We start from the raw sequence: 26,289 nt of genomic DNA on the forward strand, positions 1-26,289 counted from the left end.
ACCTCTCTTGTGAAGACAGGCTGACAGAGATGGGCTTGTTCAGCCTGGAGAAGAGAAAGCTCCGGAGAGACCTTAGAGCAGCTCCCAGTGCCTAAAAGGGGTCTACAAGAAATCTGGAGAGGGACTTTTGACAAGGCCTGGACAAGAGGAATGGCTTTAACCTGCCAAAGGGGAGATTTAGATTAGACACTAGGCAGAGGTTTTTCCCTGTGAGGGTGCTGAGGCGCTGGCACAGGGTGCCCAGAGAAGCTGTGGCTGCCCCATCCCTGGCAGTGTTCAAGGCCAGGATGGATGGGGCTTGGAGCAACCTGTCTAGTGGAAGGTGTCCCTGCCCATGGCAGGGGGTTGGAACTGGATGAGCTTTAAGGTCCCTTCAACCCAAACCATTCTGTGATTCTATGATTTATTTCTTTAACAGAGTATGGAAACATTGAAATAGAGGTGAATGGAAGAACCCTTAATACCCGACTACTGTTGTGAGGCCAGAGTTATGTATGTGTACATATGCTGACAAGCCAGCTATCTCAGCAACATCTTATACTGCAGGAATAGGGCTTTAAAAATACTTCAGAGATTTGTGCTCCATAGCTGTCACCTTCAAGAGAAGCATGATGCAGTGATCTTTAAAACTTTCTGTATACAACAATAAAAATAGCATTACTTGTGTAAGCCTTAATGGCATTGTGAAGTACCTGTTTCAAGGACAAGAAACCAAAATGAAAGTTATTTTATTATTTTATGTCATTACAGAGGCTTAAGAAATTAGAAATTTTTTATTTGCAGAATCACACAAACAGTTCATAGCAGCCCGTGGTTTTATGCTGGAAAAAAAATGGTTTCCTTTCATAACAATTTACTTCTCAGCTAAAGCAGCATTTTCCTTTTCCAAATTCTCCTGCAGCTCAATACTGTTGCACTGCCCTCTTGGTTCCTGCAATAGCACAGCTCCCCAGTGCAACTTACAGAAATGGATTGTAAAATTGAGTTCAGATTTCACAGAAATTTAGCATCTAAAAAAATAGTTCCTCCAGGAATTTAATGTAGGAATTTCCCCATGAAATTCATGCTGAAATCTCAGTTATTTTAATTACTAAATTGATGATTCCTTCTACACCAAGACTATACACCACCTTAACAATACCAGCCAATCATCCCCTGGTAACATTTGGGGAATGGCAGTGTAAGACAGTACAAAACTACAGAATTCCCAGCTACTGGACTCCCAAAAGCCCAAGAGCAAGAAGCACTAATGAAAAAGCCTGGCAGCTGTATTCACAATCCAGTTTCTATACATTTTTTTTAGGCCACGGTCACAGTCTGATGGAATTCAGTTAAGATTCCAGCTGTGTGATTACAGAATGAGTCAAGTACTTGCAGAACTAGTTACTGAATTGTTGAGGCTTTCCACAGTAAGGCCTGTGGGAAGAAAACAGAAACCACATGGAGAACAATGCAAGCAGCCCTAAAAAGTTACCTACCTGGATTGCTTCTGCTCCCACACATTAAAAGATCACAGAGAGAACTGGAAAAGGATGCAACTAGAAAGGAGTTCTCCATATTGATCTCTCTTGAAACAGTCCTTTATCAACTGAGGTTGAAAAAAAATTAGCTGAGCTCCACAGCACAGCCCATCTTCATGGTCCCCCTAGACCTATAGAGTTTTATATAAGTTTGGTGTGAAGTCACCAATGTTGTGAACAAAAGGATGATGAAAAGTCTCCTATTTTGCTTTGTAGATTTATCCATGTAATAATTAAACAAATAGGCAGACATTTGTGAATAGAATTCCTGTTCTGGATGCCACTTGTATAAATTCATCAAGGACTGATTACTTTCAGAACAATAAACATGATTCTGGGAAAATTAAATAGTAATTATGCAACTCAGCACTTTCCAATCTTGCTTATAGTGTAAACACTGAATTGACTTAACTCAGTCACTTTATTTAAACTGAGGCAATTTGTGCATGGACAAGGTAGGTAGGTGAGTATGTAGAAAGTCAGCGCAATTATCTAATATGAAGCATATCTTAATTTTTGTCCACTGCAGGCTATTGGATTTCATTAACTACTATTTTTAAGTCTCAATCCTATTTCCTATACTATGTCATACAAAAAACACCTCCCACTTTTTTTCTCTTCAGTTTTAAAATACCTGTAGCATCTATTTATTTTACACAGAGTTTTACCAAAAGACAAAAATTTGTAGGAAAAGAGATTTGCATAGATTTTCTTTTCAGGAAAAAAAGCAAATTCTTTTGAAAAGACTGAAAATAACCTCTGGTTGCATCACACATTTCAATAAATCATTAACTCAGCAGGTGGCAGCACAAAGTTATTTACAATGTCAGTAATTCTGTGTTGTATTAAGTCATTTGTTATTAAATTTGTAATAAACCCCCTATTATTAGATAATTATACCAGATGGAAGAGTTAGTGAAAAAAAATCAGGCTGTCTGTTTATTCCAGTTCTTCAGAATCACTTCAGCTGCATCCAGTGTGCTGTCTTTCTGCAAAACAAGGAATATCACTATTACTGCAAGTATGGAGTTCTTGAAAAGAGAGTAACAGTCATGGTTATATCATCCCAAATCAATACTTGGCAGTTCCACTTGCATCCTGTAAGTATCTGTCAGTCAATTCTTTGTTAACAGTTATAACTACAAATTTTGACTACACAAAGAATTCAATGCTGACTCCTTGCAAATATCTGTTAGGTTTATTTAAAAGATAACGTATTTTCTCAGCATTCATATTATCAAATGTAATGGAAGCAATACTCCTTATATGCCTGGCATACATGCAGTGATGTACTTGGCAGCTCTGTATTGGAGACACGCTAGCATAGTTTCCAAATCCTTATGTGAACAGTCAGGAGTTTTAAATCTCCATGTAACAAAGTTATGCTGTGAACTACTCAAACATAATCCCCCTAAATATGGGTATTCTATCCACTAGCCAGTTGTGTGGCCCAGCTACAACCTGGTGAGTCATACAAGTAGTCTTGTATGATTAGTGCTGTTCACATTCACAGTGAACAAGTTTCATCCTGGCTGTTACTGGCTCGGTTTTTATCATGGTCTTTATACTGCATCAAAAGAGCTGGATAACACAAGCAGAAACTCCCCTTCATTACTGGATCAAGCTAAGGCTCTGGTCTTTGTACTAGAACAGTTAAAGACTTGCACATGTTCCATTACGCTGACTGTATCACAGAACCATCAGGAAACATCTTATGGTTGCAGGCTTATTAAAGTTTATGTACCTGTCCCCATAGTCTTCCAGTCTTTTCAAGAACAGATTCAACAGGAGGAAGACAGAGCCTTGGACAACATGGTCTAATGTGAGGAGTCTCTACCCATGGCAGGGGTTTGGAACTAGATGATCTTAAGGTCCTTTCCAACCCAAACCATTCTATGATTCTAAGACTATGTGAAAAGGAAGTGCTCACAAAGTGCTCAGAAAAAGTCAGCCAATGCACAAAAAAAATGTAAAATAACTTCCTGAGTCTTTGTTTTCTTATGTAATTTGGAGCTCATGTGAAACACTGTACTTTTTCAGGCAAGTAAGTTAAACTTGAAGGTGACCACTGTTTTTGTGGTTGGAAACTGAATGAGTGTCTGTTCTGGATTACAGAATTCACCTTAATTGATAGTGTACCAGTGTAACTCATTTTCACTGTCACCAATGGCCAAGAACATTATTAAAAATCAGAGGAAGCTAAAAAAGGCCTTCCCACCAGCTGTCTTCTGTCAACTGCCCTTCTAAGCCTTGCCACCTACAGTGATGATTTAAAGTCACTTAGCTAAAAGACAGTTGAAGCTACTTTGTGCTGAATTTTACACCAAGCTAATTTTCTGTTCCTAAAGCCATCCAACTCAGGAGATCTTGTGCAAAATGTAACGGTCTGTTGCAGATTTCAGTACTGCACTGATTTTTAGGAGTCTTAAGTCTTCCCAGGACACGTATTTACCTTAATGAAGCAAAACCGTATGTATTTTTCAAACTGCCTTTTTGTTTCAGGACCACAGAATGCTGAAAGAGGAATTGCTGAGAGCTTCTGAAACATAAACCAGAAATATTACTCGCTTACAGATGTGTATATAAATAAAAATATCTGGTTTGAGCATGATTCTACTATTCTATTTCTAGAACTCTCCCTCTAGACATGTGAGGGAAAGACAAGGTTTGGTTCTGCATGCACTAGCTAGGCTTAACTGAATTCAAATTACTTTTCTCAGGCAAACCATTTCAAAGGTACTTCTATAGCACTAGCATTTAAGCATGCTGAAAGAAAAGTGCTGGGACATAATACAATCTATAGGGTACATTTTCAGCATATTTAACAATATTTTAGCAATATCATGATCAGCAGTTACTATAAACACCAAATGGAATATCTCTACTATATTGTTTAATAAGTACAGTTGCACTGCTCTTACTTTCAATAGAAAAGCACTTCTAAAACTAGGGTATGACTAAGACACCTTACCTTAGATGTTATCATCCATTTGACAAATTTATAATCATAAGCTTGTTTCACATCTACATCAGAGAGATCCACATCTAAAACAAAATTAAAACAAACATTTTGTAAGATTTCCTAGGCTCCACTGGGAAGGCATTCATTAACAACACTTTATTATAGTTAACACTTAAGAACAAAGATGTATGCTTTTATGTTAAATTAAAATAGGCCAACAGATTGAGCCTTTCCATTCTGATCTCAGCACTTGCTTTCCATTCAAAGCAAACTCAGACATGTAGCTTGGATGAAAGCCATGCAGTATTCCAAGTCCTCTTCAAGTCTGGGTTATTGAGGGATCAGGACTGTGGAGGGTACCGAAGACTGTATTTATTGGATGGGGAGCAATACACTGCAACTGCTGTTTTCACATCTGTGAAAACTGGGGTATCTAAAACTTCCTGACATATGGTAGCACTGCAAGATCCAGTTGTGTTTAAACATTCCTGCGTGAATGACAAGTGCCATTAGGACCAGTTAGTGAAAAATGTGGAAATAGAAAATGTTTCCCTGTGGGAATTCTTCCTCAAATTCCTTCAAATTTTTTACTAATCATAGACCTTTTTAACATAGATTTTTTATACAACTCCCTTATCCTCCCTAAAACCTTGCCAAAGCTTTGCAAAACATGGACAGTAATTAGGATCACAAACAAAGGCTTTGCTAAAGCTTTTAAAATCTGCCTCCCAAGTTAAGGTAAAACAGAAAAATTCAATCCCAGTTAACTCTCCTGACAATGTTATGCAAACATGAAATGAGAATACAGTTTAAAATGAAAGCTGCATTGTCAGATTTACTAAAATGTTCACTTTCCACACCCTTTTTAATAAACTTTACACTAACTTAATGTAGAAACATCAACAATCATAAAATATCCTCCATCTGGAACAACAGGCTTTAGTCCAGCGTCTTGAAGTAGCTGAGCCATCCGATCACGCTTGCTTTCCAGCTCTCGAGACAGTGAGTAAAAATAGCAGTCTGGGTCATCCATGCGTTTATAGTCTATCCAAAATGCTTGTGCCAAAGCCTCCTGGAAAGATAGTCAATGTTCAAAGTACTCATGGACACTCAGGAAATGCACAGACACATACTTTCTACTGAAATCACATGGATTTTTCTTAGATCCAGGTCCTTATTAAGCAAATCACCATATACAAATTACACAAGCTACATCCAAGCATGTAATTTGTTTGTTACTTTGTGCTGTGGCAACACCCAAAGCACCCAATCATTCGCTAGGTGCTAATCATAGACAGAATCACAGTCCTTGACACGAGGATTTACAACCTGAATTGAAGCGAAGTTAAAATTACTGATAAGAATATAAAATAGAATACTACAAACAAGTAGATAGAGCTAATGCTCAGTAAAACAAGCCCATATTGCAACAATTTTTATTTTATTTGCTGATTTTTTTTGTGTTATTTGTGATGTTATTTTTTCAATCAAAAGTCTGGTGGGCTGATAAATGTGTCAGCTCTTCTTGCACCTCAGGATATATATTTTGACAACTAAAAATTCACTGTTGTGATTACTGTACTATTACAGTGAGACCTACAATTTGCTACACCAGGAAATCACCTCCTCTGCCCCTTATGTACCTACCTGTAACGGAGTTGGGCAAGTATACAGCGTATTTTGGTGAACAACTTGCAAATGCTTAATCAGGTTCTGGGGGCCAATAGACCAACCAAGCTAAGGGAAGAAAGCATGCATCTGTTATACTTACAGCAGTGGTACTACTAAAAATTAGAAAGAATTCAAACCAGGCAGTGTCTCAAGTTTTCCTGTTTTATGAACTGATAGTGAACTGGTTTTGATAAAGAATTAAGAGCTGGTTTACATGAAGTTTGGTGAATGATGTCTTTAAAAAATTCCTTGATTTGAGACAGAATTATAATTTCACTTATCCCTCTATCTCACAGGGCGCTGACCAAACTTTTCACTCAGAAATCAAACTGAGCATTTATTAGGGATCTTACTCCTAATTGGTTTTGAATCTTTACAAATCATACGCTCTTGTGTCAAAGGAGCATAAAACAAAAGCTCACTACTGGATCAGCTATGTCATGGTTCAATTTGAACACAGGTGATGAAGAAAACAGAATTTAGTTGCCAAACAAATATTTTTATTTACTTTCTGATATGTATTTTAAAGTCAAGCAAAATATTATCATTAAATATTTTACAGAAATATGAGCCGTTCCAAAACATACGATTCCCACAGCCTGGAAACGGTCATCACAAAACTGAAAAGTTACAATACAATAATATCCATGTTTTCCCCCTGAATCTTGACTGGTTTTGAACAAATCATACGGTGTTCATTTTTTGCTTAGTATTGCTTTCTCAGAAGACCTTATTAACTGAGAGACAAGAAGAGAATTAAAACACGAGTGTTGAAGATAGGTAATTACTCCAACTGAATGATAACTTCAAGTTTTAGAGACACAGAGATTTGCCAGAAGCTTTCAAAACACAGGTCATAAAAAGAGGCTTTTTTAGTGTAATAAATGCATTGTTATTTATAGAACTGAACTTATACATTGATTCTTACCTTCCAGCCAGTTACACTATACGTTTTTCCAGCACTTCCTATAGTTATTGTTCTTTCCCACATACCTGGCAAGGTAGCTGTACATAAAATAAAATTAATTCGGTAGAGATGCACTCACATATTCCACGTAGTTATAAATCTGTACTGCCCCTAACTCAGAGCTGTATGTTGATATCACTCCATCATATTAAGCAAGCAATGAGAATATTCTAAAATTATAGCAACTGTAGCAAATGAGAAAAAATATATGAGCGAGTGCTTTTTGCCATGAAAAGAAGGTAAGGATTAATGACAGAAGAACAAAGAGGCAGAAAATGAGAGGCACAAGTTGTGAAAACTATGTGTTAGTTATCCTCAGCCAAGATGTGTAATTATTCATAAGAAAGACACAATCTGAGAAATGACTACCCATTCATCTCAAGACAGCGTTATTTCTGATGCCTGAGAAAAGCCCCAAATACAACATTAACTCAGGCACTACAAGCCATTTTGACACAACTGTCCTGGTCACTGTCACTGGCTGTCCCAGACATGAGAAAAACAAAAAGATTACTAAGACTTCTAACCCAGAAACAACTACAAGAATAGGACAAGTAGCAGAGTGAGTCAATAAATTATGGTTTATTATATAATTTGACAATAGCAGGTAGGTAAGGATGCCTGCATGGATTAAGGGATGCATGTAGGCCTATCTCTGTATCTAGTAGGAGACCAAAATCTCTTTGTTTCTTTTCCAAGGAGACGACAGAGCAAAGGTCCCTTCCTGTACTTGGCTTTTTTTTTTCTGTACACTGCTTCAGGTGAGCTCCATATGGACTCTCTAAATAAATTCATTTTCAACAGAAACATATAAATCAAGACACATTTATAAGTCTGAGACACAAAGTTAGACAAGATCATACCACTATTGCAACTGCAGTGGTCAACAACATCCACGTCCACCTCATTTGCATGCTAGAACCACTACCAATGAATCTGTTGTTACAGCATCATTCTACAACCATTTCTAAGATTCCACCAAAAAATCAGCACCTATTTTAATGTGTTGGTTTCCTTTATACACCAGCCATTCATAAACCTCATCACTGATGCAGAGGGTATCATGTTTAATACAAAGATCAGCTATTACTTGGAGCTCTTCCCTGGTAAATACCTGGGATACAAGAAAGTAAAGGACAATGCATTAATCACAGTATATAAGGCATACACTGAAATTACAGTAGTGTTAAAGCAGGACTCTTACCTTGCCTATAGGGTTGTGCGGGGTATTCAGAATAATTGCTTTTGTTTTGGAATTAAATTTATTTGCAAGTTCAGCAGGATCTAAGACCCAGTCAGCGCTAGATGCAGAGTTTCCATTATTTTTCTAATTAAAAAAAATATATATTTAATTATGCATTACATGAATACAACATATTACAGCCTAACAAAGATGCCTGAATTACCACCCTCAGACACCTTTATAACTATAGCTGACAACCTGTCCAATCTGTCCTGGGAGAAGGAACTTCTAGGAACAGGCAGGAAGGCTAAAAGCAAGGTAAATTATTCTGACAGTGGCTGTCCTCTCCGGGCTACTGTGTGTCTTAAAGCCTCCCCAGGAACTGGTTTCCAGGATCTGGTTGCACACATGTTGATTATAATGGTGTGCAACGCAGGAAGCCCAGTCACATGACATGAGAGTTTATGGCCTTTCCTGACACTAGAAAAAGTGGTTTGGCTGGAAAGACTCATCACCACTGGAGAGAGATTCAAGGCCTTTTCCTCCTCCTTATCCACATAAAAATGGCCAAACAGTTAGGAATCTGCTATAGTAATCTAGCTCATTTTAATGTAATTGGATGTTACGAAAAACTATACAGAAAAGCACCACCTAGGTCTTCATCAAACTGTATCGATTATGGATGTGAAACTTTATATAAGTAATACTTAAAAAGCTACTCACATATCTCAGAGGGATAAAAACAGGCTTTGCACCTGCCATCTTTACCATTGGTTCGTAACAGTCATAAAATGGCTCTATTATTATTACCTGAAATGACAATCATCAGTATCAGAAACAGATAATTTACCGTGCATGATACCATCATGTTTCTGGCTTTACTTTGGTGGTGTAACTTGATAATGTTTCTGGCACTCCATCCTGATCTAACATTGCAAAATATTTTAGAGCAAGATTTCCAAGTATCTAGAAATCTCAAAAGAAAATTTTCTGGTAGAAAAAGAGGACCAATTCAAGGAAAATCACATTGAGGCTAGATAACAGGAAACCAAACAAAAAAAAAAGAGAAAACAAATGCTAATGGCAGAGAACTTAGGGATGAATCATCACAGCTAGTACAGTAAACAAACAAATTTTTGTTAATGGACATTCCTGCTTTTCTGCTACCTATGCTGCTATGCAATGGTCCTAAATAGAACTTGATACACATTGGTTACTCAAACACCAATAGTGCTTTGTGGCACCATTAGACTGTTGTTTCAGATAACATCCCACAGGTTTTCTCACATAAGAAATCAGCATGTGTTATGTCACATAACAGTGAAAAAGAAACTGCTACAGGTACCCTAAGTATGAAAGAAAGGGATTTTTAAGTAGGAAGGCATCCAAAGGGTAGTCTCCTCATCACAACTTCTGAAACTGTAAGTCAGAGGTACAACTGTAACAAGCCACACTAATAGAGATCAGAAAGAAGCCCCAACATTAACTTACATTTAAAAGTGAACAAATAAAAAGCAGGCAAACTCTCATTTCAGTCACTATACCTGAATATTTCAAATAAAAACTTACTTCATCTCCCTCTTCAACTAATGCCTGTATTGTACTAAAGAGAGATCCATAAGCTCCCACGGTCACCAAGATATCTGTGAGAGGATCAATCTTTCTGCCACAAACTCTCTCGTACACTTGAGACAAGGCTTTCACCAGCGACGGATGTCCCTGTTCAAAGCAAACAAATCCAACTGATGACTGTGTTCCTGACAACGCACACAGCCCATGCCTGGGTTTTTCTTTTTTTTTCCACATATATCAAAATAATACATTTTAAAATAGAAAAAATGAGATTAACCCTCAGCATTAATGGCTTTTAACAGGTAGAATGGTTTAAAGTTTTTGTGCATTAGGAAAGAAAAGTAGTTTCAATTTATTCGCTATCTACTAGGAAATTCTCATTTTGCTTTTATATTTCTATCTTTTTATCACATCTCAGGATAGCTCCAGGGATCCTACAGGAGAAAAAAGACAGGAGGAGAGAGGGAATACTCTGACACCAATTCACCTTCAACTCCTTTAGAGTATCTTTCACACTTGCCCATATTTCTATCTGAAGTTCCTTCTGTTTCCTTCCCCATCTTTCAACTAAAAAAATACTTGGTGCAAGGGGAATCTTTTTTATCTGTTATATACTGCCACTAAACAGCACTTGTGATCAGAATGATGACTCATATAGTCATATCCCAAATCTCAGAGCACCATTCACCATTTGTGTCCCCTACATTGCAGCACTTAACATACTCTTCTCAAAATGTGGAAGGAACACAAACATGCAACAAAGATCATATACAACATGATATAAGACAACATAATTCTGTTTCCTCAGAAAAACTACAGTTTTTTTCTACAGGAAAATCTTTTTTTCTTTTTAGATGTTTGGTAGAAACAGAAAACAGCTCCTACAGAAAATGCAAGTATGCAAAGAAATCCTCTAAAATATTGAGGGTCGTACCTCTACACACAAGACATATACCACAAACCCTTCTGTAAACATAAACATTACTATAAATTGAGGCTTACAAGTCATTGTTGATTCAAATGACAGCCACTGCTTGCCATGTGTGTCAGCTACACAGGAATGCTGCACCACCCAAGTCATGTTAGGCTGCTCTACAAGCCATAGCCCTACTGTCAATGAGAGGTCCAAGCGTGGCAGAGCTACGACAATGTCTCAATTATCAAATGGATGTGCATCATTCCTACTCATCCCTCCCATATTTACCACCACAAAATACTTGTGCTCCAAAATCTTGCAAGTGCATAAGTTTGTAGAGGAAGTGCACAGACTGAAGATAGGAATATTGGTAAAAATTCCTCTTTAATTGCTATCTACAGTATAATATGTCTGCAAACATTCATAATTATCACAGAAATTATCAAACTATTTGGAAATGAAGACCAAAGTGACAGAAGTAAATACTGAATAATTGCTTGCACTAGGAAAATTATATTTATGCTTGATTTGAAAATTGTTTTAGAGAATCAGTCTGTGAATATTTGTCAGAAGGCAGACTGTAGACCATTCTCTCTGTAACCTTTCCCCCTATGCCAAGGCTGCTCCAAAACCTTTCCCGTCTGGTAAGCAAACACTTTTCAGGTACCTTATTATGGGTGATGAACATACTAATGCTTAGCCTGTAAGGTCACTAAATTCCAGCCATCTTTTGTGTGTCTGACACAAAAATAATTCCTTTATACTTTTAAGTTTATCCAGAGAGAGGTTTATATAGTTACATATACATTGTACATCCAGAGACTCTTTACATATTGGTAAATGTGACTAAACAAAAATGATCCAAAGAGGGATGGAGGAATGAAACTACAATCACTGGGGATTTTTTGTGTTCTTTCTGTTCTTGCCAGGGCCCTGACCAGCCTTACCTGGCTGTCTACCCAGAGCTCTGCCCCTGGTCCAGGGGCTCTCTTTAAATGCTATGCAGTAGGGTTGCTGATCTGCAGTTCAGTTATAACCATGCCTGTATCTGGCCATAGACCCTGTTGAACCTGTGGCTTGCCCTTAGACCAGCTGTGTCACCCTGGACATGCCCAGTGATCACTGGGTTATGTATAACTGTGGCTAGCATTACCAGGCCTGACCTGTGGATTGACGTCCTGGCTTCTAAGGCCCACCTCACCACGACAGTCTTGGCTGGTGATCTGTGCTGACCTCAGCCACAATCTCTGGCCTTGCCCAGGAACTGTGAGTCTGGGCCCTGGCTAGTGAGGTCTTCACACTGCTCACTGTGACAGCTTATCCTTTAGGGAGCTGCTAGCTACTGCTGCTTCCTATATATATATATATATATATATATATATATAAAATAGATATAATGACAGTTACAACGCATGCAGTTTCTTAGAGAATAGGCAAAAAGTTATGGTGGAATATATATACAATGATGCCACAACTACCAAAACAACTGCTGGCCTCCCAGTCTATACAATAGTTCTCTATTACAATTGCGCAACATGATCATCTAGAAAAATATTACATGCACTCCTTAGGGTCTTGTACTAGTCCTAAGACATGATTTTCAACTGGGCAATATACTTTATCTATACCACAAAATAAAAGAAAAATAAACCAAACAAGGAAGTGGTCATACTGAAACAGTAATAGCCCACTTGAATATCCTGCGTTGGCAATGACAAATGCCACACACTCACACTCAGCTCAAGACGAAGTCTATAAGCTGATTTATAGAATAGTTAGTGAGCATCTTTCCGGGGCAAAAACTTACTGTGCCCATCACTTCTCAACCTCCACTGAAATCTACTAAATGTTACAGATGAATCTTTTCTTGCACTGTCTTGAGTGGTATCAAGTATTTCTTTCTCATTCTATCATTATCCCATGTGATCCATGTTTACACTGACCAAAATCAGAGGTAAAGGTGTAATATACACTCTCTAAACTGTAATATGACTCTTCAAACACAGTTCATCCTAGATGTGCTCTACCATTTTCCTCCTGCTGAAGGAGTCTGCCTTGAAGAAGCCTACACAGAGGATGTTCATTAGTAACATATAAGGCTATTAGATCAACTTAACTTGGGACATAACAGTCTGACCTACAGATAAAAACAATTCAAAGCAAAGTCCATATTTTCTTCCCTGTGGCATGTTCTCCACTGAACTTGAGTCCTTAAGTTCTACATACTTACAAAGCCTCGTGTGTACTGGTTCAGTCTGTCAACTGCTGATGCCTTTGCCAGCTCTTCTTTAACATAGTTGGGAGGGGATATATCAGGAAGGCCTTGACCAAGATTAACAATTGAGGGATCTGCTGCCACCTTTGTAAATTCAACCCTGAAGAGAAAAAGCACTTTAAAGTTAAGATACCAGATAATTTTTTTTTTCTCCTTCATAAGCACCAAAAGGCAAAAAAAAAAGTATTTCAGTTTGCTAAATTGAAAGCAGTGAAGGCAGGTTTGAATAGAGTGCTCACGTGGAGAGGTGGGGGCTAGGACAATGGCAAGTAACCACAGGAGTCGGAAGGAGCCCAAGAAAAGGCTGACTTTCTGCATCCACAGAACAACTTCTGCCAGCAGAAGTATGCTCAGATGTACACATGCACAAACACACAGGAACTCTGGATATGGGCAGAAATGGAACACTACTGTCTTTGCAAAATGAAATAGACCTAGTCAGAACAGCACATTAAATGATTTGGAAGCTCGATGCTGTCAAGTGAAGGTGTCATTAAACTTTCTGGTCACCTCAGAGTGCTACATTTTATTTTTCTGTACTTTTAGGCATGGACTGTTTCAGACTCTTCATCAGCTGTTCCTAGCAGCCTGCCAGATACAAACATTAGGATTCTTAAACAACTTTTTTTTAACTCCCTTCACAGGCAAGCTTTGAATTTTGCCCTTTCCTCCCTATGCAAATGTTAACAAGAATTAAAAAACAAAACCACAAAACAAAACAAAACAAAAAAAAACACAAAACAAAAAACAAAACAGAAAAAAAACCCACACAGCACCACAGTTCTGTCAAAAATTAATACAAACTGCTAACAATGAGTTTGAGGCTGGATGACCAGAACACATTGTGTGTGTATATGTATATGTGTATATGTATATGTATATGTGTATATGTATATACACACACATACAACTAATGTAAACCCAAAAGAGTATTTTCACCTACTAATAAAATCTCATTTTTACCAGTGATGGCAATACTGCTTTAAGACCAATTTAATACCTGCGAAAAAAAAGTTGATTAAAAATAATGAGCTAAATTATAAAGACAAGTATAATGGCTTCAAAAAGAAATCTGACTCATTTGGTAAATACAAACCAAGTGTAATTGAAATACATTACTCAACAAAATTAACATTTAAATTTGGGAGTCAGCTATACAACCACGCCCAAGAGATATACTTGTCTTATATGGTTTATCAGATGAAGAGAAGCCGAAGCCTAATATTCACAGCTCAAGAATAAGACTTAATTCACATCTTTAACAGAAATTGGTTCACTGCTTCTAAGCAGGTACCCAATATACTCCAGCAGAGATAGCAAGTGCTATGTACTTTCTTACTGGCAATAATTATCAATTTGGAAAGTAAAGATAGCAGCCGAGATGTTTTCTGAAACTTGCAACTATTTTCCCTTTACTCACCACACATTGCTATCAAGGCCTTCAATTCGTCTTGTGTTTTTGTGTCTGAAGGCCATTGTCTGCAAGATCAAAATATACAGACAGAAGGGTTTTGTTAAGAAAGACAAAGTTTTACATTGTTGGATTCTGCATGACAAACACCCTCCTTCATGCTTTCTCAAATATACCATTGCCAGCTGAATTCAGTACTTACATGAAATTACAGAATGTTCTTTCACTAAAGCTTCTATAATAGCTTGAATTCAGACTAACAAGAAAATACACAAAAATATTGTAAATTCCCATTCATCACTATCTAAAGCCTCTAAATTTTCAGCAAGGATAAAGCAGGGGCATAATTTAGCTCAATAGCTTTAAAAGATGACCTGAAAAAAGAGACATGCATTCTTTTTCTTTTCTATGGTACACTAACAACTTAAAGAGTGCACTATTTCTATCAATTCCTGCTCAATCCAGTTTGGAAAGCATGCAGTTTCGATATAATCTTATTTTTTAAATTGATAGGCAAAAAGAAAACAGCAAAGACATATCCTATTTTATTCAGACTTTTAAAACTTTAAAGTATTTTATCTTTGTAAAACAGCTTGACACTGGAAAAAAATTACATAGGAATTACATAGTACCTCAGTACTCCAGACACTTCTGTTTCTTTGAGTCAAACTACTGATTTTAGTGATTTACCACTGCCAGTTGTGAAGGATTCGAAACCCATACTCTAGCTACCATCCTCTGAGAAGAAAATGTCTGTGTTACCATTACACTCCAAGTTTCAATTTTGAATCATTGAGAATGACTCATGGTAGAAATATAGTGCTGGCACTCAGTTTACAGTAATGAAGCTACCATATGCATAATGATTTGAAGAATGGGAAGCTGTAAAATTAAACAGATACATCTCTGCTTATAGATCTTCTCTACAGATCTGATTCTGACCTCATTTATGAGAAACAAATAGAAGAGAAATCAAGCATAGGACACCTTTTATTTGTCCTCAGTAAGAAACCATTAAGATAACTTGATACAGGACAAGAGGAAGCTAAGAGGGAGTTCTGACTAGGTAATCTGTACTATACCTATTTAAAAACACATATATGGTCTAGAAGATGGATTGGATTTTACAGTGTATCTCTTGGTAACTAAGATGAATGTTTGGCTCTACTACATAAACACAAATAACACACGTACTACTTAGACTGAGCACACACACACACTTTTTTTTTTCACATGCTAGACAACTACTCATGCTGTGAGGAATAAGAAGTCTCACCTTAAATCCTCCCAGTTACTAATGAGAATTCTGTACACGGCTACGGGTAAATCTGTTCCATTGACCGGTTCTTCTTAAAATTGTTTCAATTTGCTAAAAGCTGAAGGCTTATCAACTGCAGAACTTTTGTAATCAACTATAATGTAAAGCTTAACTGCGTAAGTAACTTTCCCTAGCTAAAAAAAAAAATGAGTTGACAAGTAAAATAAGCTTTCATTTTTACAGCTCTCATACTATTTTAAGTATTTAATTATCCAAGTCTTTTGATGTATTTTTTCTTGTGCCTTGAAACTAGTTTTAAAACAGAATAGCTAGTCCTGCATCAGTTTTCAGGTTTTCACAGATCCACCTTGCAGTGGGGTTCAGGTCCTCTTTATTACTTGAAGAAAGCCAACCAATTAACTGACATATAAAAATGATACCTCAAGTAGCATTCTTTCTGCCAGAAGGTCATGAGAATTCTTAAGACCCTGTTTTCTTTCAGCCAACTATGTCATCACTTGATAATAAACCATTTCAGGGCTAGGATTTCCATCAGTTTAAGACTGGTGTTAAGCAGGAGAGGTATGTTCTCATCAAGCTCTCTCTCATCTGACATCCTGCTTTCCCTAACACTTTCTATCAGAGAAAGTGTTAGGGAAACACGGCCTTTCTATCAAAGAAAGTGTTAGGGAAAAACAGCACAGTCAGGTGCTGCTTGTATTTATCTTTCTTCTTAACACAAAGAAACTCGTGATTAAATTGAATGTCAATATCTTTAATAACAACAGAAGCAAATACTTTTGCATGGCGCACAACTGAATTGTGGAACTCAAAGTCAAAAGCTACAACTGAAGCCAAAATGTAAAGAAAAAAAAAAATGAAACCAAACCCAACCAGGTTTAGACTTCACTTTTACTGAGAATATATAACTCCATTAAATAGAATAAAAATACTTACAGCATATGAAAACCTGACTCAAGCAAAAGGTGACCTCCTTTTGCACAAAAAAGAAACTTCTCATATGGGCAAAATGTGCTACAACCGTCCATTATAATGATTTGAACATCTGTTTTGAAGGCTAACACGTGTCTTGGTTGACCCAGTTTTCTGACTAGATGAACTCCTGTTCTGAGCCAGAACACAATTTACATTCCAGTGTTCTATATGCAGTGCAGAGTGTGACCTCCAACCACCCACCATGTTCCAAAGCTATGTTTTCCAAAAAAAAAAAAAAAAAAAAAAAAAGAGGACTTAAAAACTTAAAATGAAATTACACAATCTTACAAGCAGTTAGGATGGAAAATTGAGAAGATTCTGTATAAAATTAAGTTTAAGGTGCTTATATACCCCCTGTTCTTGCACCGTCAAGAAGCACCACTATTCTCATTTCACTAAAGGAAAAATGAGATACAAAGAAATAAACTGTCTTACCAAAAGCCTCTGACAAAGCTGGGATTTAACCTGTCTCCTGTATTGTGAGCTCTACTGCCCTAACTCAGCAATCTTTCTGGCCTGATAGATGCTAGATGTGTCTTCAAAGACTGAAAAAGGCACACAAACCAATAATCACCAAATTCCGTTATGCTAGTGTGGTTAAATATTTGACTGATTCAAAGATCTTATTTTGTTCTTGATATTAAATGTTTGGATCAGTGTAACAAGAGATAAAGACAGCTAATGCATATATATTGGCAACATTGCAAAATTATTGCATCTCTAAAATATAGTGCAGAATATTTTCTTCTATGAAGCTGAAAGAATACTTACTGCAGAGGCTGAAAGTTTGATGGATCTGGAAAACAAATGTGTTTGGAGTTGGTATGTTCTAATGCCAAGGCAACAGAAGATTCGTGAAGCAAGCAGCATGCCTGCATAATAAATGACCTGAAAAAAAACTTACAGATTCCAGGAATGAGTTTCTACACCTCACTAAGCAGTTTTAAAAGATAGGATTCCCGTCTCTTCCCTTCAGTGATTTTGTTTCCCTGAAATAAGTTCTAGTAAATTATTACCTAATCACATTTGTATGTCTAGAAGATCAGACTTTTTAACTGACAGGACTGCAAAACATTTTGAAACGCCATCCAGAGGGAAGGTTTCCTCTGTTTGACAGCACTGATCTTCTTTTCCTTGAATGACTATTAAGATTAAATGCAATTCAAGGTTTAAATTCTCTGTTAGAATTGTTGTTAAAATATGTTTGTGTAATAAAAATTTCTATTACAATTGCCGATTCAAACAGAATAGAAAAGGAGCCCAACTTTTAAAAAGCCACACAGCTTTAAAACTGGTGTCAAGTGTTTCAAATCAAGTATTCTGAAACAGAGATAATTAAGATCACCAGTCACACTGGAGAGATGGGCCTACGTGCTTTATGTATACTAAGTTTTGCCACAGTGACTTGGCAAACATCAAATCTCCTCCTCAGCAGAAAACAGCTGGCTAGAAAGGACATTCTGTGTGCTATAACAGATCATTCACTGAACAAAAAAAATGTGCCCTGTTAATCAGTAATTATAAAAAGAAGTAAGACCTGGCACTTCAAGCAACCACTTCCAGGAAGTATTTCTACACATAAATATTGATGACATTTACACATTTCAGTCATTTTGACAGAGAAAAACACGTAACCACAGACCTATGTCAGGAGTACGGTAGCCACAGCAGTAAAATTAACTTTGTTTTCTATAGTTCATTCATTAAAGAATAGACAACCTCTGCTTCCCCCTAGACTTTGATCCCTGGAAGGGGGATGACAACAAAAAAAGAAAAAACTATATTACTTGTATTAGAAACAAAGGAATGCCATTCCTTGTTAAAACAATACCATGCAAGCCTTGCAGATAGAAGTAGAGAAAGTAATCCAATAACAAAGTAAAATATCATTTTTTTTCATGAAGAATGGATTTAGTCCAATGAGATGCTGTTCTTTATGCTTTTAATGTAAGCTAATAGAAAAGGTCAACCCAAACCTCCCTTTTAAGGATGCCTCATTGAATGAGTGAAGTTTTAAAAGTATGTTGATTTTGCCTTTCACTTATTCCAGTGTGAGAAACTCAGTCTCAATTCTGAAATTAAGGTCTTCCTCACACACTACTGAGTTGTAGCTGACTCAATTAGACCCTCAACAGTAGCAGTGTAATCCCACTGCATTGAGCAATCTGCAAGTATACAATTCATTGACACTTTTGGAAGAGAACGCTGGTAATTCCCCCAACTCTGCTGGCCTGAGGACTAGCAAAAGGCAATTAAATCTTTGGCACTAGTCAGTAGATAATCTGAAAGGCACAAAAGGAATATATCTGTTTAAAACTACCTGTACATACATTTTAAGTTACTTTTAATAACAGAACTTAGCACACTGGACATAATCTTTGATAACAACTGCACAAAATCAGACAGATTGTGAAGGCCTCTACTTCTCTCTCAGCGCATGCTTGCAAAAACAACTTACACAACATACTATCTTAAAATGTGACTGTAACAACAGTGCTATTCTGCCAGGGTCAGGCCAGAGACAGGACTGCTCTTGCACAGCCAATGCCTGCAGTAGTCAGCACAGAGGGACAAACGTGCATATCTTTGCCAGTTTAATTTTGTATCAAGAAGCAGCAAAATTAAATAAAGACCTTGAAAACCTTAAATGCAAAACTAACTTGTAACTTTTGTGGGAACAATTATTAACAGTTGTAAATATTTCTAGCCACGTTGCACTGAAAGACAGTGTGGTATTTGAAAGGCCACCATTCGCCACAAGGCAATCATACAAAACCACAACACAGCACAGTGATATATAGCTTGTATCACTGTGGTGTGATCAATCTCTGCGAGTACTTGAAACACCTCAAGTAAAAAATCATATCCTACTTTAACACCACAGAAACACAGAAATTGTGAAAACTTTATGAGGGACACCATGGAAACAGTACTTTGCTGAACAGCCTCAGTAAGGGAAGTCAAGGCACCTGCATGTAACCGCTGTCCCACTATATTTCAAATCTTTGTGACACTTTTCCAGCAGATGCTGAAAAACTCAAGAGCACTCAGAAACAAAGACTACTGGCCATTAAACTGGACAGCCACCTGCAAAACACTTTAATGACTTTTTTGCTTTCTAAAAGTACCTCTTCTATCTTCTGCAACACTGAGGACTTCCATTTAAGCTACTCTAGGAAGGAAAGGGAAAGGCCTCCTCAATACAACCCAATACTCTCCCACACTGAGCTCAAAAGAGACAAGACCTACTCTTTTTTTCTTTCCCCAAACATACACATTCCCACTATAATTGTATAGGACATGTTATTACATACCACAGGCTCAAGAGAATTATTTTCTGTCACCTTTAGTATGAGAGTGCACTTAATTGTTACCTCTGTATGTGTTTCAGCAATGATCAAGTATGTATAAGACATCAGTGAGACGTTTTATAATGGCCTAAGGTAAGTTTTTCTCATCAAGATAGAAAGTTTCTTCCAGCTCAGGAAAATTACACAGTGCTAAACAGCAACGGAGGTACTGCAAACCCTGTTTAAACTCCTAAATAAGGTTATTCAAACACAGAAAATGCACTGGTGCTTGGGGGAAACAAAAAGGTGGTGTTTTTTTTCCCTTTCTTTGTCTTATTTATGCCTCTTCTTTCAGTTTTGGAGCCAGGCATTGGCTTTTTGGCCAAGTCATGTCTGCTAAACTCAGAAATTAACAGCTAGAAATACTTTTCATCCCATTCTCATTTTCAGTGCTCTGAAGCATTCATGCTCTAACCAGGAGTTGGTCCTCCTGGAATTCAGGCTTACACAGTCATAAAGAAAACAGGAAAATGAACTTGGGGGGGGGGGGGGGGGAGAATAACACAAGGAAAAAGTGGGAAGCTACTCCCGCAGCTTCCTATTTTTTTTAGGAAGCAAAGCAAGCTACCAGAAAGATCAACACAGTAAATGCTTTTTAGTGGGTCTGGAAGACACATTCTGACTGCTAATCCAGTTTAAACTCAGATTTGGTGACTTAAACTTGACTGGATGATACAGTTGGGCTTTGTCACGGGAACACTATGAATACACCTATGTACTAACAATCACTTGGCTCATGTGGTGCTCTACAACCAGGCCAGCACACACACAACCTCTGCATTGCAGGCTGTTCTGCTCCCTTCACAGTGCCCGGCTTCCTGGTCGCACACACCCTGACCTCAGATGCCACTGTGCCACTGGGGCATGTTATGGAACAATACATGTTTGTAATGAATTCTTTCCCCTTTGAAACACAAAGCCAAATGCTGCTGCCCCTTCATTTCTGAGCTTTAGTTATAGATTCTCTATAAAAACCCCCTTTAAACTTGCCATATGGTCAGACCCCTTGAACTGCTGTTTTTCCATTAACAAGTTATTTTTCTATTCAGACTTAGTGACAAATGTCACTAGAAACACCACAACCCCATCAGCCATCACAATAATGTTAATATAATCCCTACTATGTCTGCATTGAGTTAGTATCAGTTGCAAATGCAAACCTGGAGAGTTTTGTATCTGGCCTTGTGAAGCCTTTGAAAGAATGCCTCTTTGTACCTGTCCAGAGGATGGAACCTTTAGAAAAATAAAAGGTGCCACCTCACCGAGGCCTCTCCAAAGCTTACTTTTCTACCATCTAAAGGTAACAAATGGCATTTTAAGCCAAGAGAACTGTTGGGAAGCTGGGCGTTCATATTAAAAACTCTATATGAAGGCTTTGTTGTAGTTGTCAATATTTTGTCATTTCTTCCTCCACAATATACATGGAACAGAGAGAACCAAGCATGGACAAGTAAACTTTATGACACGGAACAAGAAGAGGGACGAGGTTGTGGGATTTTTTCCTTGCTTTTGCACCTCATACAGCAGCTTTGCCGTTTAACCACTTTATATGGCGCTTATGCTTTCACCGACGCCCTTTGCCCACCCTTATTTCCACCTGGAGCATCCCCGTTTGCAGCACAAAGCCCGGAAAGCCATGAACTGCCGGGCACCAGCAACCCCTCACCCCCCCCCCACCCCCGTGTCCCAAAGGCCTTCCATGTTAGCCCTCCACGTTCACCGTGTTCATCAGCTACAGGCCGCCCTGAGGGCCAACAAACGCGACCACGTCTCTCCGCTGCGGGACGGAGAGACCCGGCGCGACCCGCGGGCGCTTTCCCCGTGGGCCCTCAGCCCAGAGGGCAGCACCCACGCCGCCACAACTCACCGCCCGGCGCCACCGCCCCCGTCAGCCCCGCTTCGGAGGCGCCGGGGCGGAGCTTGGTGCTGCTGCTGCCGCCGCCGTCCTGAGGTGAACGGGGGCGCCCTTCTTCCCGCCGCCGCCCTGAGGGAAATGGCGGCGCCGGGGGACAAGGTAACCCCTTTCCCCATCGGCCGGCCATGAGGCCGAAGGGGGAGTAAAGCCGCATGGCGCTTCTGAGGGGGAGGCTATCCGTCAAAGCGCGACGCTTGTCTTTGTGCCGAGGTGGGCACTGAGGTGGCAGAGAGTGAAGGTGTCGCAGCTATGCGGTGCGGGTGGAAAGGTGCTGCTCAAAGTAAGGCGCAGCAGTTGGCTGGACGTCTTAAACGTCTCCCCGTTGCTAAGTTCGGGGTGTGTGTGTGTGTGTCTTTCTGTCAGAACTTGATTTAATGATTTTTCTGATCTCGTCATGCTCAAATGCATCTTGATATGTAACTACAAACACACATATAGATAGCATCTTCCAAATTTGAGGTACACTGGGCGAGCTAGTTACCAGGTTGTGTTTCTGGACGGAATGAAGTGTCCAAATCATCTACAATACTCTTGTACCTAAGTTAAACCCTTATCAGGAAAAGAATGGGGTTTTCCAGATTTCTGACGGTATTCCATGTAGTCCCAGAAGTTGCATTTCTAAGGATCCACTTCACAACCAGGACAGAGACTTAGGCGTTTGTCAGTGAAAAAGTTCCCTTTAATCAGCACCTTGTCATCACTAAAGTTGATTATTCAGTTAGAAATATACATATATTTGCAATGCCTTTGCAAACTATTTTTGCTGGGTTTATAAATCTGCAAAACCGGTTTGCCTTAATACAGACAGAGCTTTAAGAAAGGTTGTACAACTCCAATTGATTTTGTGTGCTAAGGAACACTGTGATCTTAACAGGCAGAGCTTAAACAACCTCATAAATCAGGTTTTCACAGAGGGCTGGCATGGCATTGCATGTCAAATGCATTTCTTGGCCTAAAATGTCCAGTAGGACAGATAAATACATTGAAAAGAACTGCACAAGCCAATAGGAAAAAAAAAAGTCATTGTTTTTTTTAGATGTTGATGCTAGAAAGAGGTCTAAAGTGTCAGTAATCACAAAGAGATGGATTTGGATATTATCAAAAGCAACAGATACATACTTGCATATTATTACCGTATGTATTGTGTTTATGTATATTTATATGAATGTAAAATGATTGAAGAGAGCCAGCACTATAGAGTGAACTAGAACACCTCAGCTTGGATGTAGAAATACTCTGACAAAGCCAAAAAAAAGTATCGAAATTAAGAAATTAGTCCCAGCTGTTATGTTTGATCCTAAATAAGAAGAATTTAACACTTTATTCCTTTTATCTGTCACGCTTTTTGAGAACGCCCACGCCTCTAAGTGCAATGCTTTTGCAGGCAGAGAGGACCTCTCCAAGCATCCACCGGAGGGCAGCAGATCCCAAACCTTGCCATGGTATAAGGCGGTTCAAAAGGAGGGGAAAAAAAAAAAGAAAAAGAAAGAAAACTTAGCCTTCCGTTCGTCACATTGATGTCCTGTTTTTCATAGAATATCGTGTACAAAGCAGACATCATGGTGAAATCCATGCAGCATTATATTTTCCTGGCTTCTGCACATCACTACACCAGGTCTGGGATACAGATAGCTGAAGGGATGCTGTTAAGATACTGCTGAGTCATCTTCAGCTGATGGAACAAGCACTGTTTGAACCCTTATCCTATCAAGTGATGCTCAGTGTTTATCAGATCAGCTGAGACAGTCAGGAACAAAGGAGGTTTGAAAGTCTCGTCTGCCCCAACGGGCTCTGACATTTAATCTCTTGCAGGACACCTGATTATGTAATTCCTGTTGGTAAAACAGAATGTTATGAGCACATGAGTTAATAGGATCCACTGCAGTTTAACTAGCATGGCAAATGCAATGTTGTCTGCTCTTTCAGTTATAGTTCTGTGGCACCTGTTGCAACACTTTTGGTCTAAATTTCAACTGAAGTAATATAAAAAACATACACAGGTCCAACTTAGACAACAATCAAAGTCCACTGTGGTGATGGACCACTGTGAAAATTGTAGTGAATTTTCTACCAGTAATGCTCAGTATCCTTTTATTCAAGTTCTTCCGCAAAATTGACAATTTCTTTAATGACATTTTGTGCTTTAAGGGCTCACTTTGATTATCAGTCAGTCAGAAGGTCTTGAAGGAGGCCTGTCTCAACAGTGTTAGAGAAACTGACTGAACAGTTCTACCTTGCTGCAATATGAAGGGCCAAAAGTTGTGTTTCAAGATTGCTAACATAAAAAGATTTTCCAGATTCTGGCACAGCAGGGAAAACAGGAACACTGAAGCCTGAGCCTAATGATTTAAAACATTAACTCAAGTCTTTCGAATTCAGCATTCAACAGTTCTCATAAAATTAAATCAGTCCTGAATCCTAGGACTCAGCTAAAGTAGTAAATTTAGGCATTTACCTGTCATGCTTAAAAGTAATATTGATTTCCATATTTAAATTAAGTAATTTTACCAGAACCTGCATTAATTTTTTTCTGTTTTTTTTTCTAAGCACCCCAAGTATCTCATACTGACTTTCAATTCGGAAGCATCTCACACATTTTGTAAGTGCACAGTAATGTGTCCTGAATTTTTGATGAAGGTCTTTCGTGCCTGGTCTAACTGTTTAACACATTCTCATTCATTAGTAGTAAGAATTAGTGCATTTTTAGGCTAATTTCTTTTTGTATAACCCAGCTTCATCTTACTTGTGAAGTAGGAATGGTAGTCAGGAATTTATACACTTCAGATTAGTGAGAGGCAGTTCATTTGAAGAGGAGGAAATTACTTGCAGAACTTGAGTGCACAAATCACACTATTAAAAAGCCCATAGAAAATCAGCCTGGCTTCAACTCTTTTTTTGTGCGTTGGAGTTTTCTACCCTAGCTGCAGTAAAGACCCTAATGAACCTGTATTTTGGTCAAATCAAAGTAGAGATGAAAACCATTGGATTTAGATCAGCTTTTCCTTGGAATACAGCCAGCGCTTTCCAAAGTGGTATTATGCAAGCCATAAAAATAAAACCTTACACGTGGCAGTTCTAAAGGCACATATGTGTTGTCATTTCTTTTTTATATTAATTTAGAACCCCAACAATTTTTTTGTCAAGATGAAAAAGAATTACTGATGGGGCATTTAAGTCTTTGAAAGAGTCTTGTTTACTAACAAGAAATGGATGAAAGCCTGTTTGATCACAAAAGCAACTGGACAGCAGATGAGAGAATCTCTTTGCTCACAGTTCCTCTTGTTAGTATCTTCTGTTCCTTTTCTTGCTCAAAAGCTATGCTGTGCTAACAATTCTGCTTTTCAAGCAGAAGCACAGAAATATGTGCTGATGTCTGCAGCAGTTCTGCATCCTGTTAGGCAGGACACTAACACACCTCATAGCTGTGAGTAATTCAGAGTCTCTCAGGAGGGAGAGTCCATCCTTACCTATTGCCATGCTGCTGTGTCACAGTGTGCGGTGTTGTGTCTGTGTTCAAGAAAAATAGTATGAAGCTTGTCTTTTACAAATATTTATTAAAGGGGTTTTCCGAGAAATTAGTGTGCCATCTTAAATATAATGTGTGCTAACAGAGATGAAAAAGTACAGCCCAAGTATCTTGCAGGCCTAACTTTATTCCTAAAGGTTGAGTCCAGCCAGCATCTAGACTGGGGAGGAAGATGTGGTTATCTGACTGCTCTCACACTGTGTGATAACACTGAATTGCATCAGGGATGTCCAGGAAGGTGGAAATGCTTCAGTGAGAATTTCCTTTATTACACACAGTATTAAACAAATGCATTCCCAGTCATTTGGGGTGAGCTGTATGACTCATGTCTAACTACATTTTTTTATGATTAAACATCCCAAATATGCGCCAAGGAACTCCTCATATCAGGCTGTGCTGTAGACATTTATTATTTACTTTGATTCTCATTCAAAAATGATGACTTTTCTCTGCTTGGTAGGCTGTACTGTAACCATATGCTTATCAGATAATTAGCTTCTGTATATGCTTGGCAGCATTATTTAAAAGGCATGATAGCCAATTAGTTTGATCCTGGAGTTGAGATTATCCTGGCTTTATTGCCTCTAAAGATGGAATCTTAGCAGGTGGTGAGGTCACTCCGATTTTAAATGACCTCATACATTTTGTATATCTCAAAGAAAACTGAATGCAGCTGCAGAGTGAAGTAGGTGGTAGATAACTCCAGCATTTCTTACCAGTATCCATAAATAACTTAATATCCATTTATTTGGCTATTGCTCTTACTG

General features: G+C 38.3%; 1 protein-coding gene across 4 annotated transcripts; it reads right to left on the reverse strand.

Moving 5' to 3' along the window:
- Nucleotides 1–754: 754 nt before the first annotated feature.
- Nucleotides 755–18,476, reverse strand: KYAT3 (kynurenine aminotransferase 3). 4 transcript variants are annotated; one of them, XM_061462375.1, is made up of 14 exons: nt 18,374–18,476; nt 17,503–17,619; nt 14,487–14,545; nt 13,022–13,166; nt 9,873–10,022; nt 9,027–9,113; nt 8,325–8,447; nt 8,114–8,234; nt 7,082–7,158; nt 6,130–6,219; nt 5,368–5,554; nt 4,492–4,565; nt 3,973–4,059; nt 755–2,509 (listed from the first exon to the last, which is right to left on the reverse strand). In XM_061462375.1, the coding sequence occupies exons 2-14, from the start codon at nt 17,599–17,601 to the stop codon at nt 2,447–2,449; spliced, it is 1,362 nt and encodes a 453-aa protein (XP_061318359.1). In that variant the 5' UTR covers nt 17,602–17,619; nt 18,374–18,476; the 3' UTR covers nt 755–2,446. The 4 variants fall into 4 exon arrangements, with proteins under 4 accessions (XP_061318359.1, XP_061318349.1, XP_061318368.1 ...); XM_061462365.1 differs by having other exon boundaries at nt 17,503–17,630; XM_061462384.1 differs by lacking the exon at nt 18,374–18,476 and adding an exon at nt 17,167–17,276 and having other exon boundaries at nt 17,503–17,632.
- Nucleotides 18,477–26,289: the final 7,813 nt, after the last annotated feature.

This window comes from Pezoporus flaviventris, unplaced genomic scaffold (genome assembly GCF_033815535.1).
Source record: "Pezoporus flaviventris isolate CSIRO_AGI_PZ_B2104156 unplaced genomic scaffold, CSIRO_AGI_Pfla_v1 ptg000001l, whole genome shotgun sequence".
NCBI classification, from domain to species: domain Eukaryota; kingdom Metazoa; phylum Chordata; class Aves; order Psittaciformes; family Psittacidae; genus Pezoporus; species Pezoporus flaviventris.

What these genes read in the sequence shown, in the direction of transcription:
- KYAT3 (XM_061462375.1), bottom strand. Translation starts at nt 17,601, where the DNA reads ATGCTGCTTGCTTCACGAATCTTCTGTTGCCTTGGCATTAGAACATAC. An exon ending in TTTTTATCCCTCTGAGATAT is followed by an intron (nt 8,448 to 9,026) that starts GTGAGTAGCTTT and finishes TTTTTTAATTAG; the next exon opens with AAAAATAATGGAAACTCTGC. An exon ending in TGTTGATGTTTCTACATTAA is followed by an intron (nt 4,566 to 5,367) that starts GTTAGTGTAAAG and finishes ATTTTGTTTTAG; the next exon opens with ATGTGGATCTCTCTGATGTA.